Source organism: Falco punctatus (assembly GCF_963210335.1).
Source record: "Falco punctatus genome assembly, chromosome: 7".
In the NCBI taxonomy this organism is placed as follows: Eukaryota; Metazoa; Chordata; class Aves; order Falconiformes; family Falconidae; genus Falco; species Falco punctatus.
In genome coordinates this window covers 45,863,303-45,889,786 of record NC_137587.1, presented here as the reverse complement: position 1 = coordinate 45,889,786, position 26,484 = coordinate 45,863,303, and the positions used below count along the sequence as shown (strand labels likewise).

At 47.4% G+C, this 26,484-nt stretch overlaps 1 protein-coding gene across 10 annotated transcripts in view; it reads right to left on the bottom strand.

Moving 5' to 3' along the window:
* NIN (ninein) overlaps positions 1-26,484 on the bottom strand; it is a 65,282-nt gene that overhangs the window by 20,714 nt on the left and 18,084 nt on the right. For 9 of the 10 annotated variants that reach the window (XR_013929717.1, XM_080397063.1, XM_080397060.1 and 6 more), the window contains exons 4-19: positions 24,204-24,373; positions 18,494-18,533; positions 16,947-17,137; positions 15,600-15,746; positions 14,591-14,758; positions 13,110-13,246; positions 11,602-11,742; positions 11,264-11,438; positions 10,182-10,292; positions 9,288-9,377; positions 7,757-7,910; positions 7,324-7,445; positions 5,211-5,737; positions 2,388-4,457; positions 1,042-1,167; positions 209-278 (exon numbers count right to left, since the gene is read on the bottom strand). Coding sequence is in view for 9 of the 10 variants with exons in the window: in XM_080397063.1 (XP_080253189.1) it covers positions 209-278; positions 1,042-1,167; positions 2,388-4,457; positions 5,211-5,737; positions 7,324-7,445; positions 7,757-7,910; positions 9,288-9,377; positions 10,182-10,292; positions 11,264-11,438; positions 11,602-11,742; positions 13,110-13,246; positions 14,591-14,758; positions 15,600-15,746; positions 16,947-17,137; positions 18,494-18,533; positions 24,204-24,373 (4,439 nt within the window). In the remaining variant the exon portion in view is untranslated. The remainder of the gene's footprint in view (positions 1-208; positions 279-1,041; positions 1,168-2,387; positions 4,458-5,210; positions 5,738-7,323; positions 7,446-7,756; positions 7,911-9,287; positions 9,378-10,181; positions 10,293-11,263; positions 11,439-11,601; positions 11,743-13,109; positions 13,247-14,590; positions 14,759-15,599; positions 15,747-16,946; positions 17,138-18,493; positions 18,534-24,203; positions 24,374-26,484) is intronic. The other variant, XM_080397057.1, reaches the window with a different exon arrangement.

Below are 26,484 nucleotides of genomic sequence, written 5' to 3'. Positions count from 1 at the left end.
CAGATAGTTACAGTAGCATTGCTGTAGATCCTGTCTTCTAAGCATGTCAAACGAGCCTTCTGTCAATCCCAAAGACTTAATGAGAACCGTTGTCAAAACGTTTAAAGGTATATAATGGTAATTTTCTACTGCCTTTGCATCCACCTAAGGAACAGCTTTTATACAGTGATGATTTCTACAGAGAAGGTTATGGGCTCAGGCCGTGTACCTGCTTTTTCAGGTTGTCAACCATCTTCTGTATAGCCACTTTTTCCTTTCTCACAGCCTCTATCTTTTGCCTAAGGAAAAATGAAAACTTGTTAACATTAGAGTCACTTGTTGATACAAACACCTACAAGAATGGGCTGATTTTTGACTTCTCCAGAAATGGTAATTCTGGCTATTTATATATTGCTTAGCATCACTGCTTTGCACAGGCTTGGCAAGTGCTCACTTTATAGAATCATAGAATCAGAGTCACTTAGGTTGCAAAAGACCCTTCAGATCATCAAGTCCAGCCATTAACTTAGTACTGCCAAGCCCACCACTAAATTATGTCCCTAAGCGCCACATCTTCCTCAAGGTACCCCACACAGGTTTTTTTTCTAGAAGGGGAGAATACTCCCAGGATCGTGGATGGTTACCTACTTGCAAAAGACTTGCAAATCACTGAAATACTGTCACGCTGTACCTCTTTCTGCCTTTTCTAAGGCTACACCAGCCCAACAAGCTCTGCCTTTGCTGAAGCATGAATAATTGCATCAGGTCATCTCATAAGTAGGTGCTGTGTTTGTATGTGTTACTGGGTCATCTGAACTCCTGCAGTTAAACCCCTGCTTTGGCTCTTGGAATGGGCAGGTCAAGCTAGGGCAGCTTAAAAGGACAAGGAATAGACCATCAGCCAGCTGGATTTCCAGTGGCACCACAAAATAAGCCCATTTCAAAGTTTGTAGAGTATTTAACAAATGAAGGAGCTTTGAGAGAAGGGACATAACCATCGGGTGTGCACAATGGCGAGAGCCTGAAGGCATACACATGGTACATGCACCGTTGAATTCTTACCGCATTTCTTCTCGGGATCCATTTAGCTCCCTCAGTTTCAGGCTGGAAGCACTACCCTCCTCATTTAATAAAGTCACTTCATTTTTCAGAATGGCATTTTCTTCTCTGAGCTTCTCAGCTTCACATCTGTGGCAGAGAGATGAGACAAGTGAAAACTGTTTCTGTAGATCACCTAGGCCCACAGGGAAAAAAAATAACTAAAAGCCTAAGCTACCTGTAATACTAAAAACCAAAGCTATGATTGACTTATTTTATGTATGAATGGTATATGGATTTCACATTTCATTTACTAAAAGTGCTCCCCAGATTGCTGAAAAAGGGGCTTTTTGTGCATGTTTTTGTACAGCTAAGTTAGTTAAAATCTAAAATCCCTAGTAAAAGTTTCACACTAGTATTGTACTATACCTTTCAGTCCTTAAGTTACAAATAACATAACTTTAAACAGCTTAACACCACAATATGCAGGTTCCTAGGTAAGCAAGCTGTTTCCCCAGCTGTTTCTGGAGTCCAATATGCTGGGAAAGGCAGCATGGGAACAGCAGTGTTGGGAAGTGCCTTTTCTGTCCTGAGGTGACCGTAGAAAAATAACTTAGCCATGGTGTAATGCCTGAAAGAACAATTTCCTGCAGGAAGCTGGTGCTGAACAATAATTAAGCCACTTGCAGCCACTTTATGACCTCCAAAAAATCCTTGCTGAAATACAGCAGTTAAAAACAAGTAGGTAAAACCTATTATATTCTCTGTGTTATAGTGGTATTTACCATATCACACACCTGATGGATTCCTAACCCTAAAGTGCTCCTGATGGGAAAAAAAGTTACTGTAATTCTCTGGTATTAACTTAAATATTGAGAAAAATAGAAATGCTTTTAGCATTCCAAGTAACGTTCAGTACTAGAAGACAGCAAACCGAGTGAAGAAGTGATATTAGTAAAAGCTAAAAGCATTCTGGAAGTGTTATCACAGTATTTTGGACACAAAAATACAGGGGTTTCTGATGTACCATAAACTACACACTGCAAAGGCGACTACATCCACAGACAGAACGGCTGGCAGGTTGCTCCTGTTTTACCATTCATGTTAGGTCGTGGTCAGAGAGGAGTAAGTCACACACATTTATTTCAGCCGTCGTTATCCAGGATTAAACAGCCTGCTTGCTAGTAGTTAGAGTCCAAGGCACTGTTTTCTAATCAAAGTTAAACTACAGCGGTTAATGCAGCAGCCATACAGCAGGCAGGCAGGCGGCTACGAAGTGATGAGTGGGATGCTAGGTTAGTTTCTAAGCGGCACATTCGATTACTGTGGGGCTGGCACATTTCCCACAAAGTTTTGCAAGTGTACGTTACCTCAGAAGATCAACTTTTTGCTGCAGCTCAGTGCACGTGCTTTGTAAGCCGTGCGTCACTGTATTCCTCTCCTCTTTGTGGAAATGCACGTTGTTTGTGTTAACCAGAGCAGCAGCTTTCTCCTTCAGCTTTCTGTTGGGCTCTTGCAGCTCCCACTTTTCTGCCGACATTTCTTTCACCATGCTGTCACTTCGGGCACGCTTGTCCTGCTGACCTGTAAATGCAGCGGCATGTTCTTCCAGCTTCCCAAACTGGCATCGCAGCCTTAACTTGTCGCTGTGTGCATCTACGTTTCCTTGTGCATCTTGTTCTTGGACATCTTCCAATTCCTTAACTTTATTGATAAGCTGTGTGTTTTCCTCTCTTAGCTTAGTACTTTCCAGTTTACTTTCTTCTAGTTTGCAATGAACGCTTCTCAGCTTATGCAGGTTGTCTTCTAGCACTTTATTTTTCTCAACTAACTTTATAATTTCAGATTTCAGATCCTCATTTTCTACCTGAATTTCTTCTTGTAGTGATAGAAGTTCAGCCTGTGCCATCGATCTGTCTTCTAACTCTGCGACCCTTTTCCAAAGCTGACCTATTACGCTTTTCAGGTCACCATTTGTTGCCCCATGAGCGTGATCAAGCAGGAGAGAGGCTTCACTCAGTTCTTCAGCCTTCTCAAGCTCAACCTGCAGCTTCAAAGCATCAGAAACAAACCCTTTGTTTTTGGGAGCTATTCTGTGATTTAGCAGATGAACCTTCTGCTGGTTAATGTCACTATGTAGCATTTTTGGTCTAGGAACTCTCTCAAGAGTTTTCTTGAGATCTCTCTTTTTTTGCAGCAGAGGCACCCAGGCAAGCAGCTCTCTATTCTTGTCACAATCCTGACTGCTGTCAGCTTCCAGTGCTGCTTTAATTCCTTGCATCTGACATGCCTGCACCTTGAGCGCATGGCCGCCTGCTCTGGCTTCAGTGCATGCTTTCTCCAAATCTGAATCAACGTCAGTCATTTCTTCCAGGTCGGTGGTATCATCCTCCAAAAGCTGAAGGACATGTGAATCTGTTCCCTTGTCTGCATCTTTACAGTCGCTGGGCAACCCTTCAAAAGTGGGATCCATCTCATCTGCCAGCTGAGAGAGTTCTGAGCTGGAGTCAGAGCAGCCAGGACTGGGAGGTTGCACAGGCTCCTGCTCTGCAGCTTGCAACCTGTGCTGCAGCCTGACTATCTCAGCAGCCATTCTGACATTTTCCTTCACAGCTTGCTCGTGCACTTTCTGCAGATTTAAGAGGACATCTGCATCATCTCCCAGGGGTGCCATACCAGAGAAAGAAGCAATTTTGCTCTTTGCTTTTGCATACTCGTTTTCCAGGACCCTATAATGATTTTGTAGCGCGGAAAAACTATTGGTCTCCCACTGCAATTTCTGTATTTTCCCTTGAAGATTTGAGATTTCCAAACTCATCTCAGCCTTTTCTGTTTCTGCTCTTACACAAATGTCTTTGTTTATACTCTCCAAAGCAAGAAGTTTGGAATTGAGGTCTTCTTTCTCTTGCTTGTATTCACTGTCAAGTCTCTCCAGCTTTTGCCTAACCAGCTTCCCATTTTCCTCCACCACAGATATATGCTCTTCTTTGTTCTTCAGCTCTTTTGCATGGTCATGTTGGAGTTTTGTTATTTTATCATTCAGCTTTTTCTCTTGCTTCTCAGCAGCATTCCTCAGGTCTTGTAGCTCCTTCTGAAGCTGCTCTCTCTCACACACAAGCTTGTTCACTTCTTCCTTGAAGTTTTTCTCCAGGAGATCTTTCTCCTGGGTCAGAGCAGAAGAAATGGCCTTTTCATTCGCCAGACTTTCCTTCAGTTGCTCGTGGGCTTCAGCAACCTCCTGAGCAATTTCATCCTTTTCAAACTCCCACTGAGATTTCTCCTCTCTTTGCTGTTCAGCAAGTTCATGCAACTCTCGCTGGTAACATCCTTCCAGATTTTGGATCGTTTCTTCATATTTATTCACAAGTGTTTGTGTGTCGACAGAAAACTGAGTTTCTGCACGAGATGCTCTTCTGTTATAGTCACTTTCCATTTTTTTCCTAAACATGGTTAACATAAGATATTACTAAACTCTGGGCTAACTCAAAAATATTCAAATGGCTTTTTAGGCTGAATAAAACAAGCTGAAAAAATTACTCTTTCACTGAGTTTTAGATGAAGAACTATTTGACGGGTGTTTCTGAGAGCCAAAGTTAGATTTGAGGCAATTTGTTGAAACTTTAAAATTAAAAATCTAATCACCTTGGAAAAGTGTAACCATGAAGTGTCCTCAGAAAAGGTTTCTTGCACAGTGTATGCCCTTCTCTTCTTGTGATCAGATTTATGGGGGCAGATGTTCTTACCCCCATCTCTCCCTGTCACCCCAGGCTGGTTTTTAGTTTCTTTTGACACTCAATCTTCGCTAAAAGCAATTACCAGCCATCCCTGTCCTTCTTCAGAAAAGAAAAACTCTGAAAACCCAGATGCTTTGAAAGTACAAAGCAGGGATTTGTAAAGCACAGGGATTCTGAACAGAGCTCAAGTTAATCATATCTGGTTATGCTTTAACACTATTGTTGCCTGTGGGTGAGCTAAAAATCAATATAAATATCTACTTGAGAAAGCTCAGAAGGAAAATCCCAACCTTGACAGCAGCCCAGTGTCCTGGAATAGAACAGGCAACAGCACTGTACAGTTGGTACACTTGAATTAGGCATCAGGAACCATTTCTGCATTAGGTTCACCTTGGTCACCATGCCAAGCCAGCAAGGTCAGCATGCGCCACTACTGTCCCCGCCAACGGTGACACTCACCTTTCCTCCTCCAGGTCCTGCTCATGTTTCCTCAGCAGCTCTTGTTGGAGCTCTTCCTTCTCCAAAGCATGCACCTCCGCCATCCTTTTCAGCTGCTCATGAAAGCCACGTTCCAGCTCTCCCTTCTCTTCCTGCAGTGTCTGCACTAAAACTCTCATCTTTTCTTCCACCCAGACACTATTTTGAATCAGTTCTTCCCGTTCCTGACTAAACTTCTCATTTACCTGGTCCAGTCTGGCTCTGACATCTTCTTCGTGCTCCTGCCTTAATAGTTCTTGCAGATTGGCTTTTTCCTCATCAAAACGTGTTTGTAATTTGTTTTTCTCATCATTGTATTTACAGTCAAGCTTTTCTTGCTGTTCTCTGAGCACTGCTGCCTCTCCTTGCAGTTCTGCAATTTGATTTTTAAGGCCAGTTATTTGCTTTTGCATGACTTGCATCTCCTCAGCGTACTTCCTCCTCATATCCTCTTGCTCCTTTTCACAGTGGATTTTTGTCTCATCTAACTGCTTTTCATAATGGCTCACCTACAAAAAGAAAAGAGACTGGATTAGTTAACATTCTATGGACTGTTCCACAGAGATGTTTTCTCAACAATTCTGTATTATATATTTCCATATATTGTACAGAATATTTTTATTTATTATATATTAGCATCTTATACTGATCTCCCCTGCAAAAGAATGCTAAAGTGCTCAGTTTAGTTTCTTACTGGGATAAAGATGATTATTATGTGGAAAAGCATGAATTTCACTGCCTTCTGTTAAGTGAATTTGTGAAAAGAGAAGCCAGTAACTTAAGTCCTGGCAGTTTTCCAAATTTAAAGGGGAATTTTTTTTTTTTTATTATTTCACTGATTACTTTTTCAAAACCTTCCCCAAATTAAGATGCAGATGAGGCCTTTCCTTTTAAAAAGGGTAAGGATTTTTTTGGGGGGGGTTCTTTTATTTTTTTTCCCCACAAGTGACGCAAGACAAACCCTAGAAGGAAAAGTAATGATTCTGGGATGATGTTTTATTAGTCCCCTTTTTCTCACTCCCATCCCAGCTTTGTCACAATACACTTTCAGCGTACCTGCATTATGCCACATGTGAAATGAATAGATTATAGTTCTATAACAATTATATGACTACCTCTCACCTGGAGGCAGGCACTGGTCTGACAGATACAGCCTGATGGGACCCCCAACTTCTGGTCCTGAACTGACTCCTGCAGAACAAGCCTGGCGATCTCTGCACCAATGCACCTCGCCTGCACAGCAAGGTAGATCTTTCTGGCTTGGAAACACTGTGACCTTGACGTGGCTGCTAGCATAGGCTGGTGGTAGGTGTTGTGCTAGACTGAGCTGGCACAGCTTTGAGCACAACACCATAGACAGGCACTGGAGTCGAGCTGCCCCAGGCTCATAAGCCCATCCAGACCCAGGCTGTCTCCATGTAGAGCCAATGGAGATTATGCCCAGAGCAGCTGTGGGTGCCCCATCCCTGGCAGTGCTCAAGGCCAGGCTGGACGGGGCTTGGAGCAACCTGGGCTGGTGGGAGGGGTCCCTGCCTGTGGCAGGGGGGTTGGAACTAGATGAGCTTTAAAAGGTCTAGCCCAAACCATTCTATATTTCCGCATGTGTGGCAAGATTAATTTGCAGATGGACACCCAGAACACAGGGAGCTGACTGCCCATTTTCAGTAGCACAGGTATCATAACAGCAGTTTCTATTCTCCCACAGCACAGATCGTGTTTCAACACCACCAGGCTGCACAAGCCTAGCATTTAGCAACACAGACTCCTGCCAACAGCCTTTCTAAGCCACAATTACCCCATGCCAGTGGGTATGAAGTGGCTAATTCAGATGCAGCAGGCTTTCAAGACTGGAAATGCAATACTGCCTTGGAAAGGCTCACTGCTGTCTCCTTAGCTGGTGTGCTAATCTACTGCAACATTCATTCAGCCCTCTCCTGTGCCTCTCCATCACACAGCAAGATGCAGAAGGAGCAGGGAAGGTAGAGGCTCAGATTCACAGGTTATCATTTGACCAGGAATTAAAAGTCCTTCAAGACCACTACACCTGTATGAAAAAGCTGGAAGAGTTGTGAAGATTTAAGTTAGAATAGCTTACTGTGTCTTCAAGCTCTTGTTTGAGGTGATGTAGATCCCTGTGATGTTGCTCCTTCATTTGTTCAATAGCCATTTCTGCCTCTATGCTCATATTTAATGGGTTGCAGTCTTCTGAACCAAGTCCTTTAAAAAATGGTAATAACATACATATTCTCAAAGCCCAAAGAGATACAATCTCAACAGAAAAAATTCATCAGTTTAATACTTGCAGCTCTCAAATTCCCATCACACACACAGACAGGGAACTGCAAACATTAGTTTCAGCTTTGAATACAGTACAGCAGCCATATTCCACTTCACGTTAAACAGCAAAACAGAGGTGCTGTTTGAGCCTCACTGTGAAGGTTTGGTAAAGCTTTTACGTAATCACCTCTTAAGACGTTACGATAAATACCTACAGCACAGAAGTTGGTCATACAGGAGATGTGCTTTACCTTGGTCAGGCTCAATACCACTGTTGCCTTGACTTTTCATATCAATATCAAACTCTTCCGACAGTGCGTTTTTCAGCGAAGGCTGGAGCACTTTGCCTTGGGCACGGTACTCCTCCAGCTCAGAGTGCAGCTCATCTATCTGGTCTTGCAGTTCCTGAGAGGGGGGAGAAAAATAAGCCTGAGTAAAAGCAACCACAGCAGCTGAGCATCTGTGCATCACCACACTGCCACGATGAGACATTTAGGAGAGAATTATGGTAGGAAAAGACCTGTCAATAATGCTGCCATCATACCACATTAGTCAGCGCCCTATCAGGTAAATAACACTCTTCTCCAGGTTCCAACCTGTGTTCCATCTGTAACAGATGTGTGCCTTATTAACAGAGCAAAGCCTTCTTTGGACTGACATCCTGTGTCTATTCTGCCTCTGCATATTGCAGTCCAGGACTTTTCACTTCACTCCTTTTTCCTAAGACCTTTTTTAAACAGCAGCTTAAGAACATTTTCAAACAGTTGAGAAATACCTCCTCAGACATCATCTACTTGAAAAATCAAATCAGAAGTGAAAGATCAAATTAGGAAAGAGACACCCTCATTACTGCATTTACCATCTGGTACTTCTGCCCATTTGCCAGCAGAATATCCCGAGTGTTTGTGCCAAATGCCATGCACTCAGCTCAATGAACAGCATTTATTGAGGAAAATGAATCCCTTAATGGGTAAACACACAGTTCTGCAGATTTGAAAGGTTCGGAAAGTGAACTTTGAATACTGATTCGTATCTGTCACTACTCAAAAGAAGATCAGTTGCATATTCCAGCAATGTCTTCTTATCAAGAAGTATCAATTCAACAAATACTTCTAGGCAATCTTCACTTTTAAACTGCAACTTTCTAAGAGCAACCATGCTGTTTCAGATTAGGCAGTCTTTTGCCAAGGTAGTTCTTTATTGAACGAAAAGGATCATGCAGAACAGATGAGCCAAATGCTGGTAACTATTGTAGTCAGCAGAAAGTAGACATGTAAATACATGACTTACAGGCCCACTTTGAAGAAGTGTTTCAGCCATACAAGATTTGGGGAGGAGGAGACAAGCTTTACATTTTCAGTTTTATTTTAAGAAGATACTATTGTTTTCCAAACCAGCAAAACAGGGATGTGTCTTATTTCTGTGGTAAGTTCCTGCAACTCTGAATTGAAATTAGGGCAAAGTTTGTATCATAAATCAAAAAACCACTAGTACACAACTGCGCAGGAGTAGAGCTTGATGTACAGCTGGGGAACAAAGGAGGATCCATAGACCCTATCCCAGCTCACACTCGGGGCAACCCATCCTCTTAGCTCAGCCAGTTGCCTCTGTGGCATGGGATCTGCCCTCTCAAAGAGCTTGGATTCATGTAAAACAGCCATTATACAGGAAAAAAATTCCAGCAGCATTATATTGCTGCTCTGCACTGCCATTTGCAGAAAGGACATTCTTGGTGAACACGGGTGGATGGGTGCCAGGTCTCCATCCCTGGGCTCTGCTTACCCTGCATTGCCGCTCGTACTCGCTTCTCATCTGTGCCAGTCTCTCCTCCTGCAGGAAAAACTCTGCACTACTGGGATCCAGGTCACCAAACTGAAACGGCATGAACGGGATCCAGTTACTCTTCCACCAAACCGCCCTGCTCATCACAGCCCCAGTGCCATTCACAAGCAGTCCTGCAGCCCGTGCCCTCTTCCCTCTGGATTTTTTTATTTTTAATACAGAAGCTCTGCTTCCCTGCTGGTAGGGGACAGCGAGCAACCACCTTCACAAATATTATCTCACCATACCTCTCATGCTAACTTTGATTTCAGACCACAGCTTTCTAACTTGGCATATCTTTGTTCGATAAATAATCCCAGGTTTAAAGAAGTCTGGAAGACTGATGCTGTGCGAGAAGCCTAGTATATGAGCCTTTGTCTAGATGCACACACACTGAAATGCCTTTGGAGAAGCTGATATTCCAATAAGTTTATTGCAATTATACAACCATGATCAGCTGTTCACTTCTCTTCTCTCGCAAGTCCAGCAGAGATACCACTTAACATCTCATGTATCATCTTCCCTAGGAAGGACCTGCATGTTGGGCCTATCCAAAACTATGTGCTGGGGGAAAAAAAAAACAAACCTGCAAATCTGCAGGATTATTGCTTTACTGAAAGGCTCCCTACTCTTAATTAGCATAAAACTAGAGCTAAGGTGAGGTATCTTTAATTTTCCTTAACTTGAAGTCAGTCAGGCAGTCCATGTCAACAAGGTAGGCTGTGCCTTGGTCACATCTGGAGAGGGACCCCAAGAGCCTCCAACTATTAGTTAATTGGCAGCTTGAATGTAGTAATGGAAAAGCAATTGAAAGCAATTTAAGTCTGGAAGGATACTGGGAAGAGGAGGATTTACCTTCTCAGCCAGGACGTTTTCCAAGTTTCTCTGCAGTTTGCTTGCCAAACTTTCATACTCAGCCAGTTTTTCTCCTGTTTCCAATAGCTCACTCTCCAGGCGGCTGTTTTCCTGGACAAAACAACCCACCGCAACAACCTCAGCATTTGGAGGATGAAAACATTAGCATGTGGTAACATTAGAAAAAGAATAACCTCCCAGTCAGTCAGAGTATGGACACTGTTACAGGCTTCAGCCAAAGGCAGGAATTGCGAACCCATGCACACACAATCCCTCTTGCCACAGCAACAGTGAGTGTGAACACTGGACCCACAGCCAGCTCACAAACCCTGCACTCCTCTGCTCCTCTCACCTTTCAGATGACTGCTTCAGGAGGAATATTTTATAATTTCCTTGCTGAGCACAGGACAGCCACCCCCATCAAAAGCTGCTCGCTTGAGCATCTGTAAGGGCACAGTAACTCCCTCTGCCTATCAATATTTCTGATGTCATTTGTAAGATAACACCACTACCATTTTATTATTTTTTTAAAAAACTGAGCAAGACATAATTATATGGCAAGACAGCAGTCAGATAAAAAGAGTTGACTTAAGTGTTTTCTAAAAAAAATATCTAGGAAAAGGATGTGAATCTGTGGGGTCATGGGTGAGCAACACCATTGCATTAAGCAGCAGATAAAATTATCAAAAAGCGTAACAGCAAGCTTGCTTCAGAGATTTTTTTGTTTGGTTGCTTTCAAAGCAGTATTTTAAATTTTGTCAAGACTCATTATCTCCTGGCTGGAGAGCCAAACAGCCAGCAAGGCAGACAGCCCATCCAATAGCCAGACACATGCACACTCTGCACTCGATGGCAGCAGAGATTTGAACTGGAGCTTTATGAATTCCAGGAGTAACTACTGAGGTGACCCAAAAAACAATTCTCACTGACACGTCTCTATCTTGCTGCTGACATTACTTTCAGCTAGCTCAACATGCACTGTAACACAGCCTGTCAGCAAGGACTAAGTTGCAAGTCACTCCCAACTTCAAGGCACCCTTCCCTTTTAGCAGCAAAGGCCGGCTGCATTTGGTCCCCGTTACCTTCAGGGAAAGGGCCAGGCGGTCCCGGAGGTAGCTGTCGTCAGTTTTCAGCTTTTCTATCTCCTGCTCCAGCTCCAGCCGCTGTTTATTAGCCTGCTGCAGGATTTGCTCCCGCTCTCTCTGGAGCTCATTCTTTAGAGCTGCAATTCGTTCCTTGTACTCCTCATCCAGCTTCCTACAGAGGTATCAAGAGGTAGAAGAGCTCGTAAAAAGAAGCAGGCGGCAAATACCGCTGTCAGTGAAGCCTGGTGGTGGTCAGCAGGCACGAAGCCACTGCCTCTGTCACTGAGTCCATGCAATGCTGATGAGGAGGAGAGGGGGGACCCGGGATGCTGTACCTGAGGTTGTACTCGTTCCGGCGCTCAATTGCGGCATGGTGGTCATCTACTTCGGAAGCCATCAGGGATTTCAGCTTTTCGGCTTTTTCCAAGTCTGATCGCAGCTTCTCTTTCTCTCTGGCCACTTGGTCAACCCTCTCCCTAGGGTAAACACAGCTGTCCTGGATTAGCTTACCCTCCCAGCTCCCCCAGAGAAAAAGCACGGAAAGCTCTCCAAGGGTCTTATCAACTGCCTTTAGTCACTGGATGCAAATTCACACACATAGCTCTGGACATGTCTTGATATCGCCATAGGCCCCAAGACCTCAACACCTGGAACTCCTCAGCTGTGGTCTAGCACCCCCAAACTGCAGTGCTACACCATTCTGCCAGGCCACTTTCTGTCCCATTTACTTGTCATCATTTTATTATTTTTACGACTTCACCCTTACACTACGTCCAGTTCGCTTTTGATCACAAGTTTGTAAGACCTGCTACACCGAGCAGCTTTCTTGACAGGAACCTGACAACACATCTCTCCACTGGGTGACCGTAAAAAAGTTATGTAGACATGTAGATGCAAACAAACAGTGGGAAGCCTCATCTTGTGAGGTTTCATACAAGCAAAGCAGGCAGCTTACAAGCAGAAGCGGTAAACCAACAAGTAACAGGACACGTGCAGTCTTAAAGACCAGCAAAATCATCTATGATGTCGCATGGAGGTGGATGCATAAGCTGATAACTAACTATTCAAAGATTTACAGTACAAACCAAACACCACCAACAACTGGAGCTTGTGCATGTGGCGGATGGATGCAACAGTCACACAACAAGAACTGATGCAAAATGGAGGATGCAATGCTTAGAGCAGCAGTCTCCAAAACGGGGTGGACAAGATGATCCATTGGCATATAGGAAGAAATATTTGAGCTTCAAGAGGACCTGTGTATAATTTACAAATTAATAAATATACATACAGGGAGATGTTTCCCATCTCCTACACCCTTCTCAACCGAGAAGCCTGCACAGCAAGTCCAATGCAAAGTCAAACAGTGTTGACTTTCAAATGAAAACAGTGGGGGTACACGGTGGTTTTGTACCTCACCTGCAGTTCTGTCACATAACGAACCCATGTAACACCACTGCAAGAGGTCAGTTGGGATTAAAGGTACTGCTTATCAAGTGGCACCAGCCTCTGTCTTCAGTTTCGCATTCATCAGCCATCAGTGAGCACTGCAGATGGCAGGGACAGTTTCCAGATGCAGAGCAGGGCTGGGAACTGCTTTGCTTTTTGTTTTTTTTAAATCTTATTTTTCTGCAGTACTTGGATTTGAGTGTTTTACCCATGCAAAACAAAGAGTTGAGAGTTTCTGACCAAGCTACCAGGGAACCTAGCTTTCCAGCGAAACAGCAGCAACTGCACCAATGCCCCTTGGAGAAGTGCTATGGACCACCATGAATCAGCTCCTGCTTGGCCAAAGGCAGAGGGCGGTGAGGGAGCAGCACAGCTGGCAATCCTGGTGACTTACAGCAAGTGTCTGATCTCCATTTTGAAACTCGCCAGGGCTGCCTGGTGGACTCCATTCTTGGTTATTAAGAGCTCGTTTTCTAGCGCTAGCGTCAGCTCTGTCAAGTTCACCTTCCCATCCAAGCTGAAGTCCAAAGCCTGCAAAACAACACCTCATTAGAGCAGAACGAGCCTTCCTGCCCTGCAGGAGCCTGGAGAGGTTTGTACACGAAGTGACAGAATAAAATGAGGAAGCTCAGAAGAGATCTTTGCTTGCCAATTAATCTGTCACAAATGCCTCTGGGGCAATAAACCAGACATCTCTGCCACCCTCCCATGGTAGAGGGCTGCTGCCAGCTGCGGAGATGGAAAGTGTCCTGGTTGTGCTGCCAGATCAACAAGAAATTAAGCCCACGCCTGATTAAAAGTATTAATTCTCTAGAGGACCTAACTACGCTGGCCTTTTTACATATTCAAATGCTGCAGGAACGTGGCTGAAAATGTTCACATTAAACAAAACCAGCTCTTGCAATAAAGACAACACAGAAGAAGCCTTGTTAGCGGGTATTTGACAGCAGGGATCCCATCGCTTAGACAGCAAGTTATCATCAGCAACTGCTTGCAATCTCCTTCAACCTAACTCTGCAGGAGCACAAAGCAGGGTGCGGAAGGGCTACTGGAGGGGCCAAAACACTGCAAACACCGCAGAAGCCACCCTGATGACACTGATCACTAAGCAAGTGGTACGCATTTGCCTTCTCTTGCTTAGCAAGTGACCAGTGGAATGCAACAAGCAGAAGAGAAGGCAAAGGTGTACCACCAGGTCCGGTGAGAACAGCACCCTGTTATCAACCTGGCCTGCATCAGCCCAGGCTACAAGGGGGTTATAAAGCCTGAGCAATGGCAGCGTTTATTACATGTTCAATATCCACACAGACACTAAAAGCCAGGAGCATTCTATCATCATTGCTGCTGGGAACCCAGAGATGGTCTTAATACAGACACATGAAATTATCTTCTCCCATCCACAGCTTCTAGGGAGACAGGGATGAGTTTTACTTCAGGTATTCAATTTGCAACCCCCATTACCTTTTTACTCTGCATAATAAGACTAACAACAGCAAGGTTTCAAGTGCTGTCCTCCACCTTAGTGCAAGTAATAATTCAGGTCATCCCAGTGCTAAAAGGTTTGCAGGTGCAGCTATTCAGGCTATTCAGCGAGGTAAAGGAATTAAATTGCTTTCTACAAATATAGGTGACCTCTTCGAGTGCAGCTAGAAGTCACATTACATTTTTATCATTAACTTCTAGCTCTCTGGGATATACCATTTCAATAAAGGAAATTATTGGAGGTGTCCCAGAACAGTTAGACCTGTCAGCAGCACTGGAATTTTAAAAGGGGGAAAAAAATAAATAATTGAGCTACAGTCCAGCATCTCACACTGAGGTAGGGGGTGTGCAGGGGGAAGAAAATAAAAGGGGTAAGATGGAGCAGCTGGTTACCTTAAGGATCTCCTGGCTGTTCTCTATGCCCTCCTGGTGCCAGCAGTCGAGGACACCCTCCACACAGCCATAGCCCATCCCGTCATCCAGGCTGGAGAAGAGGCAGAAGCTGATGGTGCTGGGCATGGCCGAGGGGGTGGTGGTGCGCCTCCCGCTTTCATCGAAGGACTGCCGAGAGAGGGGAGAGGGTGCGATGGGGCATGGGCAGAGCCAGGCATCTGGCCACCCCGCAACGAGAAAGGCTTATAAGTGTAATTTCGCTAACAGTACTCTGGAGATTAAGGATTAAGGTCTGCTTTTCCTCACTGCCAAGCAAATACCCGGCAGGAGCGCCGCTGCTGACCTCACGGCACTGCGGCACGACCAGGCACTTTGGATTTAAAATAAATCCGAGGAACAGTTTCAGAGCTGTCCTCAGTGCTCCAAATGTGTTTTATTTCACTGTGGTTTTGGTTTCACATGTTACCTCCCCTAAAAAGACTGTACGGAGCGTATGCACAGGTGCTTGCGCTACACCAGGCAAAGCTTCCAGGCAAAGATAGGCAGTAGATGCAAACACTCGCAAAAAAAGAAAAGAAAAATTAGAGATTTGTCTCCAGCCTCCCCCAGACCACCACTTTCCCCTACATCCAGTTTATACCATTTACTTACTGCACATTGCAGCTTGCAAGAGCCTTCTCCAAGCCACGCCACTTGAAAGAGGAGCCACCTCCCCTTTACCAGGAGGGTGTTTTCTGCTTTATCCCTCACATCCCCAGAAGCAGCCTGCAGCAGCTTCACCTCATCGCTCTCGCTCGGGGGGAGGCAGTCACGTCCATGGTGCTGCTGTACTCACCAGGGCATCCCACAGCAGCTCACTGCCACCACCTCCTACCTCAATGGGGCAGGGGGACATTCACAGCTGCCCCACCACAGGGACAAATGGGGAGGAAGAGGAGGAGACAGGCTAGGTAAGATTTGCTCAAGACTTGCTCCTGCTTTTACCCCAGGATCCACCTAAGCTTCTCACCTGCATGGAGAGGTGTCGTTTCAGCTGTCTGTACGGAGTAGATGCCGAGGGTGTCAGTGACTTTCCGTTTTTAAGCAAGCCATAGAAGAAGTCCTCTACGCTCATGGTGTCATCTTGCTCCAGGTTATGGAGCACCTCTTCAAGCACCTGCAAGCAGCAGGGGATAGAAATCACATCTGCTATTGTCAAAACCACCACTGTAACAATTTGGCAGAGGAGAAAACAACCTATTCCCAAGGCTCAACAAAAAAACACAACCAAAACCCAAAACCACCACCCCCAAAAACCCCAAACCTACAAAAAACCAAAGAAAAAATGCAAAGCAAGAGTGACCTGGTCCACTGCATCGGCCTAACACTAGTACAGCAACCTTCACACAGAAAACTGCAGAACTACATACACTACAAAAACCCTGCCTGTAAAACTATGTAAGCTCCTGGTTGTCTTGGAGCCTCCATTTTGCAAGGCAGCATGAAAAAACCCTCATTTCATCCTGTTCTCTGGACAGGGTGACCGCAGGAATTCAGTGCAAGGTAGCAAGCCAGATGCCAAAACCCCAGCAGCTTGAAGCAACCAAGCAAAAAAACTATAGTAAGATGCTGCAAGGTTATAAAAAAACCCCTGTTTTATGCTTCAGGGCAGTCTGCTTTCTGAAAAGCAAGACCAACCTTACTAGCACCAGAGATGTTAAGATTAGTTCCTTCCTACTTCTTTGTCTACAGTTTATTTTCTTTGTTTTATGCCTTAATACCCTGAAAACATTTTTGCTGCAAAGGAATACCTGCTCAAAAACATGTTTTACAAAAGAAATTATTACAAGCCACGTTATTTTACTATGCGAAACAGTCTGATTTTTTCTATAAAACCAAACCCTGAATTGACGAGAATCTTTTTTGCTAAAACAATAATTTTCTTGGAGACTCCTCCTGCAGGACAGGAACAGCGCACAGGCCCTCACAAAGTCAAAAGCTATCATCTATGAATATTTTAACCCATATTTACTGTCTAGCTAGAAGATTTCTGGGATTAAGGAGGCATGCTTGGAATCTAGGATATTTTTTTAAATTCCAGTTTACTCTGCAATTGCATGAGAAGACACGCACGCTGCAGTGTCAGTAAGGCTGGCAGCTGCCTTCACTAGAGCAGCCTCCCACGTCTGATGGTTTAACACCAACAACCTTGCTGGAAAGCTGCAAGACGGAGCTGAAAACTGCTTTCCAAGGAGCGACCTGTCAACCAGCACTTGTGCTTTAGGCTTGTGGTCAGCCACAGGACGGACTTTGGGGGAGCCAGGATAAACCCCAGGCGCATGCTCTGGTGCGAGCGGGTCTGTACGTGGCCACTCACCTCCCCAGCTGCTGTTCGGAGCCCATATTGCTCACAAATGGAGACAAGTTTTTTCCTGTTCAGGTGGCCATCTCTGGTGATGCCAAGGTGCTCGCAGACCTCCTGCAGTTTCTCCTCTATCCAGTCCGGGCTGGGCAGCGAGGCACTGGGGGAGGCATTCAGGTCATCTGGGTTCCAGAAGCGCAGCTGCCCTGGAAACAGGGGAAAACTGCTCTGGTTTCTGCCCATCCACTGCCCATGAGAGACCACCAGAAGATCTGGAGGTTTTGTACATCACAGGGGACTCACTACTGCAGTGGGCAGAGCCTCCCTCCTTGCTCATCAGCCCCACAGGACCATTTGCTTTATCTCATCCTGCACAGAGCCCACTTGTAGCTTTAGGGTATGGCTACCAGCACCAGCGTGGCTATGGGACCACACCAGAGGGAACAGATCCTGCTCAGCATTCTGTTCATGTGTGCCACCACAGGTAAGGGAACCCTGCACCCAGGCATGACATGAGCTACAGTCAGGACCACAGCCAGGAGGACCTCCAGGGACATGGATGAGTCTGACAGCCAATGTGGGCTGGCAGCCAGGGAAAGCGCAGTCCTGCCACCTCGGCTGTTGGCACGGATGGAGACAGGACCCCTCCTCTTTTGGGCAGTTATGGAATCAAGGGAGAGGACTGAGCAAGGTGCATCCATATACGCCTTGACCAGGTCAAGAACTCCAGTGGCTGCCTGTCTCCATAAGTGTCACCCGCCAGGTGGAGCTGCCTAAACTCCCACCCCCTTTGAATGTAAACTGTAGGGTATGTTTTGATCCAAGTACTTGCAAACACTCCTTCAGGCGAAGAATAAAAAAAACCAATAACCTTCAGCTGAACACATTTCCTCTACCTCCAGCAAATGCCTGGAATGCAGTCGCACCCAGCTGGAAATGCCTGCAGAGCACTAGACACAAGCCAGAGCTTGCTCAGCTGCAAGGCCACCGCCTTGCACCCGCCACCTCATCCCAGGGCTGGAAAAGTGACTTTTGGAGAAAAAAAAATTGGTCCCTTTAGATAGGGTAGGGGTTAGAGAGCAGCTGAAATATGTAAGAGGTGTTGAAGTGATTAAAAGCTGCATGGCTTTGCATGCCAGACAGTCACCCCCGGGGGTCACCCCGCTCTCCTTTACAGGACAATTAGGAAACATTTAATGACCGGTCCATGCTGACATCTAGTGCCCAGGTGCTCCACTGCAGCCAGCAGCCCTCAGGGCAGGAGCAGGGACCAGGACCAGCCCTGGCTGCTGAGGCCAGGGAGAGCAGGAGCATCTGCAGCAGGATGAAATGAAAGCAGGGAGGGTGAGGCCAAGACTGCCCTCCAAGGAGCCCCGCTTTAGCTTTCTCCCCCAGCTTGGGGCTTGCTTGCCCCACGTGCACCTTCCTGAGCTCTGCACCACGCCAGGCTGGGACTGTTCAGCACACCCAGCTAGCCTGAGACCATCTTGGTGTGCTCCTCTGATTCACCTTCGAAGCTGAAAAGAAAATAAGCACACACAAGTGCTGCTGTTCGCTCTTACCCTCGGCCTCGTACTCCTCGCTGTCTCTAGTCTTCCAGTGCTGGGGAGAAAACAAAAGGTTCTCAAGTTATTACTATTGTAAGACATCATCCATATGAAAGAGACTCTGCGATCAACATTGAACAGGCTACATGGCTCCAGCAATGCTGCAAGGCTTTCATCTCCCGGCTCCCCACAGGCTGGGCTGGCAGTCCATGGCTCTTTGATGCTGCCTTTTTCTGGCACACAAGGTTCTTCGGTGGGGATAGACCACAGCTGCAGCAAGAAACACCTAAACCCTGCAAATGACCCACGAGAGGTGACAGATCAGAGTCCAGCAGATTGATGGGGAGGTCGGGAGGAAGAGATTTGCCCTCCAAGCAAACCATGCTGCTTGTCTTAGAGGTATCAGTGGGTGAGATGATGAGAATGCAGGGAAGATCATGGGTTGCATAGAGCCACCACCTAAATTTGGGTTATCCTTTCCTTCCAGCACCGTATTTTCCCATTGCAGAAATGGAAACTACTACCCACAGCCCGCATGTGTCTTGCGCGCAGCCAGCCTGCAAGCTGGGACATGAGCAATAGCGCTCCAAGTCTCAAGCATCCCCATCATGGGCAACGCCTGGAAGAAACTTGCATGGCACACCACCATCCCACAGCCCCTCTGCGGGCAACTGCACATCGCCCACACCAGCTGCAGGGCCCAGGCACCAGCGCACATGTGTCCATGGCAAGTAATAAAGCTGCAGTAAGCCCATTTATGTGAGCATGATGGGGCCACCCGCTCCCAGAACATGCATGATCTGGGAAACAAAATGTTTGCTGCTTTATGCTTTCCCTTTCGACAAGGGGCACCCAGCTGCCTGGGGAGCCCAGCAGCCTGCGCTTGGCCAAGCACACTCCAAAACACCTCCACTAACTGCATCTTGAGATCAGGAGGCAGAGCTGTGCTGCCGGCAAGCTCTCCACTGAGCTAGCTAGAGAAAAACCACAAGCATGCTCTTTGCTGGTCTTAAGCCATCCCGCTTCCTCTGTGGCAATACCACCTCAGGTCAGGTGGCACCAGAGCAGGGCAGAAGTACGTTGTTTAAAGTGATTTCCTCATGTATTACATGCTGTCTTGTCTACACTACCCTTGTACCAGCTGAGGGTATTTACTCACACGCGATGCTCAGCAATATTAACTTCTGGTTTAGCAGCGGCGTTGGCAGATGTTATGCCTCCACCGTTACAAGTGGATACTTCTGCATGCACGTGACTGATGGATTTGAAGCCAAAGTCACCCAGGACGTAAAGAGGCTCAAATCATCATATAAAAGTTCAATAAGTCTCATTCAGATTACAGCTAAAAGCCATTAATCTACAACGTTACCATGGAAACTGGATTAGGTCACTGGACTTTTTTTAGCTCTGCTCCCATTTCATCTGCCGGACCAGGCAAGGGCTGTCGGCTGCTGCAGCATCTCAACGTACCCTTCTGCTTTTTGGCAGAGTCACAGGGCAGGAATTGGGGATGGCCTCGGATGAAGCGGGGCTTAACCTTTGCTGGAATTCCCAGGCAGGCTGCAGGCAAAAATCTGGAACGAACATCCAGCAAAGCTGCATGTTCTGGAAAAAGCCAAGAACATATATAACACTGCACCAGAAAGATGCAGATTTTGGCCCAAACAAGTGCTGCCCTGCTAGCACCACCACCGAGGTGTTCAGGCGGCAGATTTCTAGTTTGCCTGATAAACCATCTGGGTGAGCCCACAAAAAGCAGGAGCTGAGGCAACAGGTATCGTCAAATTGCCATCTGCAAAGACAGAAAACAACCTGTGTTGCCCCAAATGCATAAGCTGATACCAGCCCAGCCCCAAGTGTCTGTACATCTGCAGTGGCCAACTTTGTGCCGAGAGAAGATGTCTTTGGGTGCCAGACAGGGCTACCACCCTGCGACCACTCGTCCTTGGAGGGTGGATGCTGAGGGAATCTGAGCAGCGATGCTCAGAAGAGGGATCCGCTCTGTGTCCAAGTCTTTTTGCACAAGCAATGTATATATTTTTTATATAGAATCAGATCGAAACCATTTAGCACCAAACCCTCTCAACTTCAAGCCTTGCCTCAAAACCAAGAACCCCAAACCGCAGCACATGGTAACTCCACGAACACCAGCAAGCTGAAGAGGCTGAATATAGCCCAGGGTGGGTGGGCTGGTAACCCACCGACAGCAACCCCGGGGAGCTCGTGTGACCTCCCTCCCCGTGCCGGGGCCCTGCTGCGGAGGGCTCGGGGTCCCTTTGTGCAGTGGGGGCTCGGGGTCGGCCACCGCCAGTGGGAGGACAAAGGGGGGCCAGGGTGGGCGTGGAGGGTCAGTGCATCCCAGTGTCAGGCACGGCATTGTTTCCCTGGCCCCAGTGGTGCTACAGCTGGATGCGGGTCACACACTTATTGGCGGGCTGCGGGCGGGAGCGGAGATCCCAGGAATGCGTTATTATTTGGGCAGGCGCGTGCTTGGCCAGGCTGAGGAGCAGATGGCCAGGGCTTTCAATGCTCGCCGCCCTCCAACTCAGGTCCCGGTGAGCATCTGCAGCCTGTGCTGTTTGATCGCAGTAGCCTCTCCCCATAATAAGGCAGCAACCTCTCCCCCCCTGCCATCTGCTTCAGCGAGACAGACCTTTGTTCTCCACCAGAATATATTGCTAATTAAAATGACGATCAGGAGTACACGCTGAGCCTGTTAGGCTTCGCACGTGGCAAGGTGAGCCTTTGCACCAATGCTGATGGCCCCCATTTTTCCCCTCCCTGCATGCTGGCCCAGAAATCAGTCCCCTGGTCTGAGCAGCCAGAGCAGAGCCCACTGAACAATGGCGAATCTCCACACCCCACTTTGCCAGTTGCCTTCAGCTGCAAAGCACCAGAGTCCCATCAATAATACACTTTTGCAGGGAGCAAGTGCTGAGCTGTTATCCGCACATCCTGGCTTCAGAGGACAGCTGCACTTTGGGAGTCTCACATTTGTGCCTTGAGGACCTGAAGACAAAGAGTTTCAGCCCGACTGCCCCAGGTTTTGCTCTGAGAGGCCGCGTCACACTGGCAAACCCCTCTATGCAGAAGCAAACACATAGATGTCCGGGGAGTGAGTGGCTTTGGTGGGACAGAGCTGGGATGTGACAGCAGTTTCTACAGCCTGCAAGTAGGAGGGACCTTCCCCCATGCAGAGCCACCAGCTGGGGAAGGGGAGATGACAGATACCCTGCGCTGAGGTTTGGAAGTCAGTGTGGCCTTAAGATTGGCCACACCTGGCTGTGTCCCCAGGGGTGCGCTGCTGAGAACCCATGAGCTACCCTATCACCAGCCTGGGGTTGGTACCCCACGGCCACCAAACCTGCTCCCCAACCCTGCACCACCAGCACTGAGCAGATCATCATCAGGTGTAACACAAGGCAAAAAGGAAATGAAAGCAAGGTCACAGCGCTTCCCAAGGCCACCAAGATCCATCACCTGTATTCAAAGTTTAGGACAAATAAGCTCAAGCGGTAGCTGGGGTGCGATATGCCCAGCTTAAACCACCACAAGCTTTCACATTGCGTTTCTAGGTGCTTTCATGGTCTGTTAGCATCACATCCATAAAGCTGCCAGAACCACTCGTTTCTCATCACCCATTAGCCTTGTAGCATCCGTGGGGACAAATTCATGTGGGTTGGAGGGAACCTTGGGATCCCTATACCACCCTCTGCTCACAGCAGGGTCAACACTGAATTCGGACCTACCTGCTCAGGACTTTGTCCAGTGGCACTTTGAAAGCCACTGGGGATGGAGGTCAACGGAGCCTCTCTGGGCAGCTGATCCCACGCACAGACCAGCCCTCTAGCCTCTCCTCATGTTTACGGAGACGAGAAGGGGAAGGAAGCCTCTCAGACAGAGCCTGAGACCTTTTAATTGGCACCGGTTGAAAGAAAACACCAATTAAGCCACACTGCCCCAGTTCTCAGGCCAGCAAAACACCCTGGGCTGGAGGCAGGCTTGCCGAGCGCAGGCAGCAGCATGTTTATACACACAACAGGAGAAAACTGGGGAAAGGCTGTTAGTTGTGCCGAGCCACAAGTCGTCAATGCATCAGGAGTCTCCAGCACTGCCCAGCCTTTCAGCCCTGGGACCTCTCCCCAAGATACCTTCAAGCAACTAATTTCTATGCACACCAAGATAATCTCTTAGACACAAGACAGTAATGTTGATGAAGTTGGAAGGTGGGGATTTTACAAGTTTAGCCTCGTTTTTCCTTACACTGCAAGAGAATTAACCATCCCATCCGCCCCAAAAAGGTGCAACAAGGGGTTCCCACCAGGAGATTGATTCAGCCAACTGTGAGCACAGCATGGTTATGTACCAGTTGAATTAATTGACTGACCTTGTTAACAGACTACCTTTTTACACCTCCTTGACAGCTAAAACAAAGGAGTAAGATTAGAGCAGCCTCTTTCACCAAGGGCATTGCTTCCCTGGGGGTTGTGGGCAGATTAACATTGATTTCAAGGTCAGGGCAGCCCATGTGGCCAGCACCAGGAGATGGATGAGCAACCCCATGGCAGTGAGCAAAGTGCAAAGAAGCTGGTTCTGGTGGAAAGGTTTTTTTCGAGGTTTGTTTTTTATTTTATTTTTAAGCTCAGCTTCATAGAAATAACACTGGGAACCTGGAAATGTCTCCCTTGGCTCTCCATGCAGGGTTCAGTATCCTCCTGCACATCCCCCCCTCCCCCTGGCATCTCTAGGAAAGCACAAGTGAAGCCAGGAGACAGAGGAGGGGGAGAAAGCACCAGCGTTTCTCCTTCCCACTGGAAAACTCCCACTGCGTGCTCCTGAACATACAACAGTGAATCAACAATACTTGGCAAACTGGGGCAGACTGGAACGAGCCCAGCTCCGGGAAACACTGCTGTGGCCGTATGCTAACGCACAACACCAAACCCAACTACTCTCCACCTTTTGCTTTTCTGTTCTGGAGAAGCCAGAGGAGATTCTGGAGTTGAAAGCACCAGCACAAAGAGAGCCACAAATTTTGATCACAAAAGTGGGGGGAAAGGAAATACCTGGATTTTTGAGCAAGCGTACGTACAAGCATACATGGGGCATGGGGGATGCCAAGAGCTGTGCAGCTCCCAGGGCTGCTGGCCTTTTGCTTTGGTGCCGGGGCATGCAAGGCTTTTGCTGGGAACATGAAAAGCAGAAGACCAAAAGGAGAAGTCGGTGGCTCTGGATTTAGGGCACTGTCTTGAGGCAGCCGCCTGCTGCAGAGCTCTGCCGCTCACCACCCCTCTTTCCCCATCCCCTCGGCGAGAGTGTGCCGGAGCCACAGCCGAGATTTTGCAGATGAGCTAATAGATGAGGACGTGCTCCTTCTGCTTGCTTAGCTCCCAGCCCACACTTCGTTAGCCATGGAGGCAGCATTACAGCCCTCACTTAATTGCTGGCCGGCACTGCAGCCAGGAGCGCAGAACCGGCACCCACCGCCACGAGCTCGGTGCGCCCCCCGCTTCCCATGGCAGCATGCCTGCAACCAGGAATCTGGGGCTGCAACAAGGCAAGTGCCACCTGGCACAGCTGATCCCTGGGGACAGGCGAGGAGAGCAGCCATTGCTTTTGCTGGCGAAGGCCCCAAGGATGTCCAACCCACCTTAGGATGGTGTGGGGACCAGTGATGTTGGGGGGGCAACAAGCCCACCCCAGCACCCGGCCCCTTGCCACTCACCTCCTCGCAGGCGCTGGAGGCGATGTGTGGGGGACATGCTTCCTCGCTTAGCGGCTCGATGACTCTCACCTCGGTAAAGTCCTCCACTGACTCCTGGAACTCCGGCAGGGACCGCCGGCCGTAGCGTTTGCCGCCTTTGATGTACTTGGGCTGCGCTTCTGGGGAAGAATCTGTAAAGTTCAAGAACAAAGCACACAGTGACATAAGTTTTGCAGATCTGGCTCCTGGGTTGCAGGGCTGGCTCGGTCACAGCCTTTCCAGCACCAAATTGCCACCACCATTCCCCCCGGGCAGGCACCAGTGGCTGCCTCTTCCCAGGACCACTGCCCTCACTGTGGCATTGGGCCTGATGGAATGGAACTGGTCCTGCTCCAAAAAATAATATCAGGGCTCCATTTTCCTCACCCCTCCTCAATTCCCAGATCAAGTTTGCTCCATTAACAAGCTAGAGGGAAAAAAATCCTCAACCTTGCAAACAGCCTCAGACAGAAAGTCCATTAGGTCTCTCCTCTTTGCACTAATCTTCATTACCAACGATGGGCAGGTTTAATTAGGGACAGCGTTGCACTTAAGCAGCTCAAGTCTCCAGATTACGCAGACACCTGGGTGACTGCCGCTGCTTTCAGTGGATTTAAATCACAGCTTGATGAAAAGCGTGAAAACTACCAGGCAAGTGGAAAAAAATTGGGCAAGTTTGGAGGCTAATATCTCCCGGGGGCTGACACAAGCAGCTGATCTGGACGACGGTGGGGCAGTTCCCAGTTTGTGCTGCGCAACTAATGCCAACTGCAAGATCTAAATAACCCTTTGGAGTTGTCATCTAATTACAGGGGGCTCCAGTTGCATTCCCCGGCTCCAGCTTCCTGCAGCAAGCTGCTGCCTTCGGGGACTGAATTATCCAGGAGCACTTACAGACAGGGATAAAAAAAAAAAAAAAGAAAAAAGAAAAAAGCACATTTTGGGCTATTTTCAGTGAGAATCATCTGACATCTGGAGCAGGGGGCAAATTAAACAGAGGACCAAATTAGCCAGGGATTCAATTAGGGAAAGGCTCTCCACCACGCTTTGTTTCAGTGTTTGCTAACCTTACCATTGAAAACCCCCAGGACTTGATCATCTTTATTTTCCGCCACTTGCAGCATGCCGAGGCGGTGGCAAGAGCAGCAGCTTTTTAAAATTTTATTTGCAGAACGCTCTGGTACAAAAAATAAATGCAGGAGTGCAATACTAATAAGGCACAGGGAAGCTGTTCAATCATTGACAAATGGTACACGGAAAGCAGCGGGTCTCTAAACCCCCCTGCCCAAATGCCTCCTTGGATAATATTCCTTTAGATATGGAAGAAGGCTTCAAGCTTGTTAGAGGAAAAATATTCTGCAACTTAGCTATGCAATGAATTATAAAATACACAGGACTAGGAGTCCTTTGATTCCTCCAGCCTTGCACTCCATCCATCCATATTGCAGCTCTAGGGAACAAACCCGGCGCCCGTGTTTGAACAAGGCCATTTTAACAAGATTTGCTGCAGCTGGGACTCCCACATGAAAGTTGTGTGATGAAGTGCGCCGATAGAAAAATCACAATGAGACAGGCTGATTAAGTAAGAGCCTGAGAACAAAAGCAAACCTTATCACTCCTATTAAAGCCTGCCCGGTGGTGAACAATCTCCATCGAGCAGCTCTCTCTGAAATGCTAATATTTGTGGCTACTCATTCACCCATTTATTTTCTCTCTGCGACCCCCCCACACACACACTTGCAGAAGAAAGCTGGGGGGGGTTGTGGCTTTTTTCATTTTTATGGTAGCGGGTTTTTTTAGAAATATTTTTTTCCTCCTTCAAGACAGACACACACCTCCATGCTCATCTGCCTTTGGAAAGATGCGGGTGGGGGGGGAGGGGGGGAGGGAAGGAAGCCATAATTTAGCAATAATGAAGTTATGGCTGAATTTCCTTCTGGATTTCCCAATGCTCAGAGGAGTCCTGTTCCCAACCCCCACCCCAACAGCGAGTCTAACAACTGCTGCAGCTGAAAATCCAGCTGTATAGGGGAACACGTATGTGCCCTCACTGTGCCACCCTGCAAGCGCTTTAAGGGCAAGCAGGAAACAGGAGCGTCTCTCTCTTTCTGTGTTTTAGGCGTCTGGAGGCTGACAGCCGATTTCTCACTCTCCTCTTTGCTCTGCGCACCTGCCTGCTTGTTTCTCCCTTGAATTAAAAAACTGTGAAGCCTGAGAAAACCCCTGGGAGGGAAAAGTGACCCTCCACAGTTTGAGGAGAGCA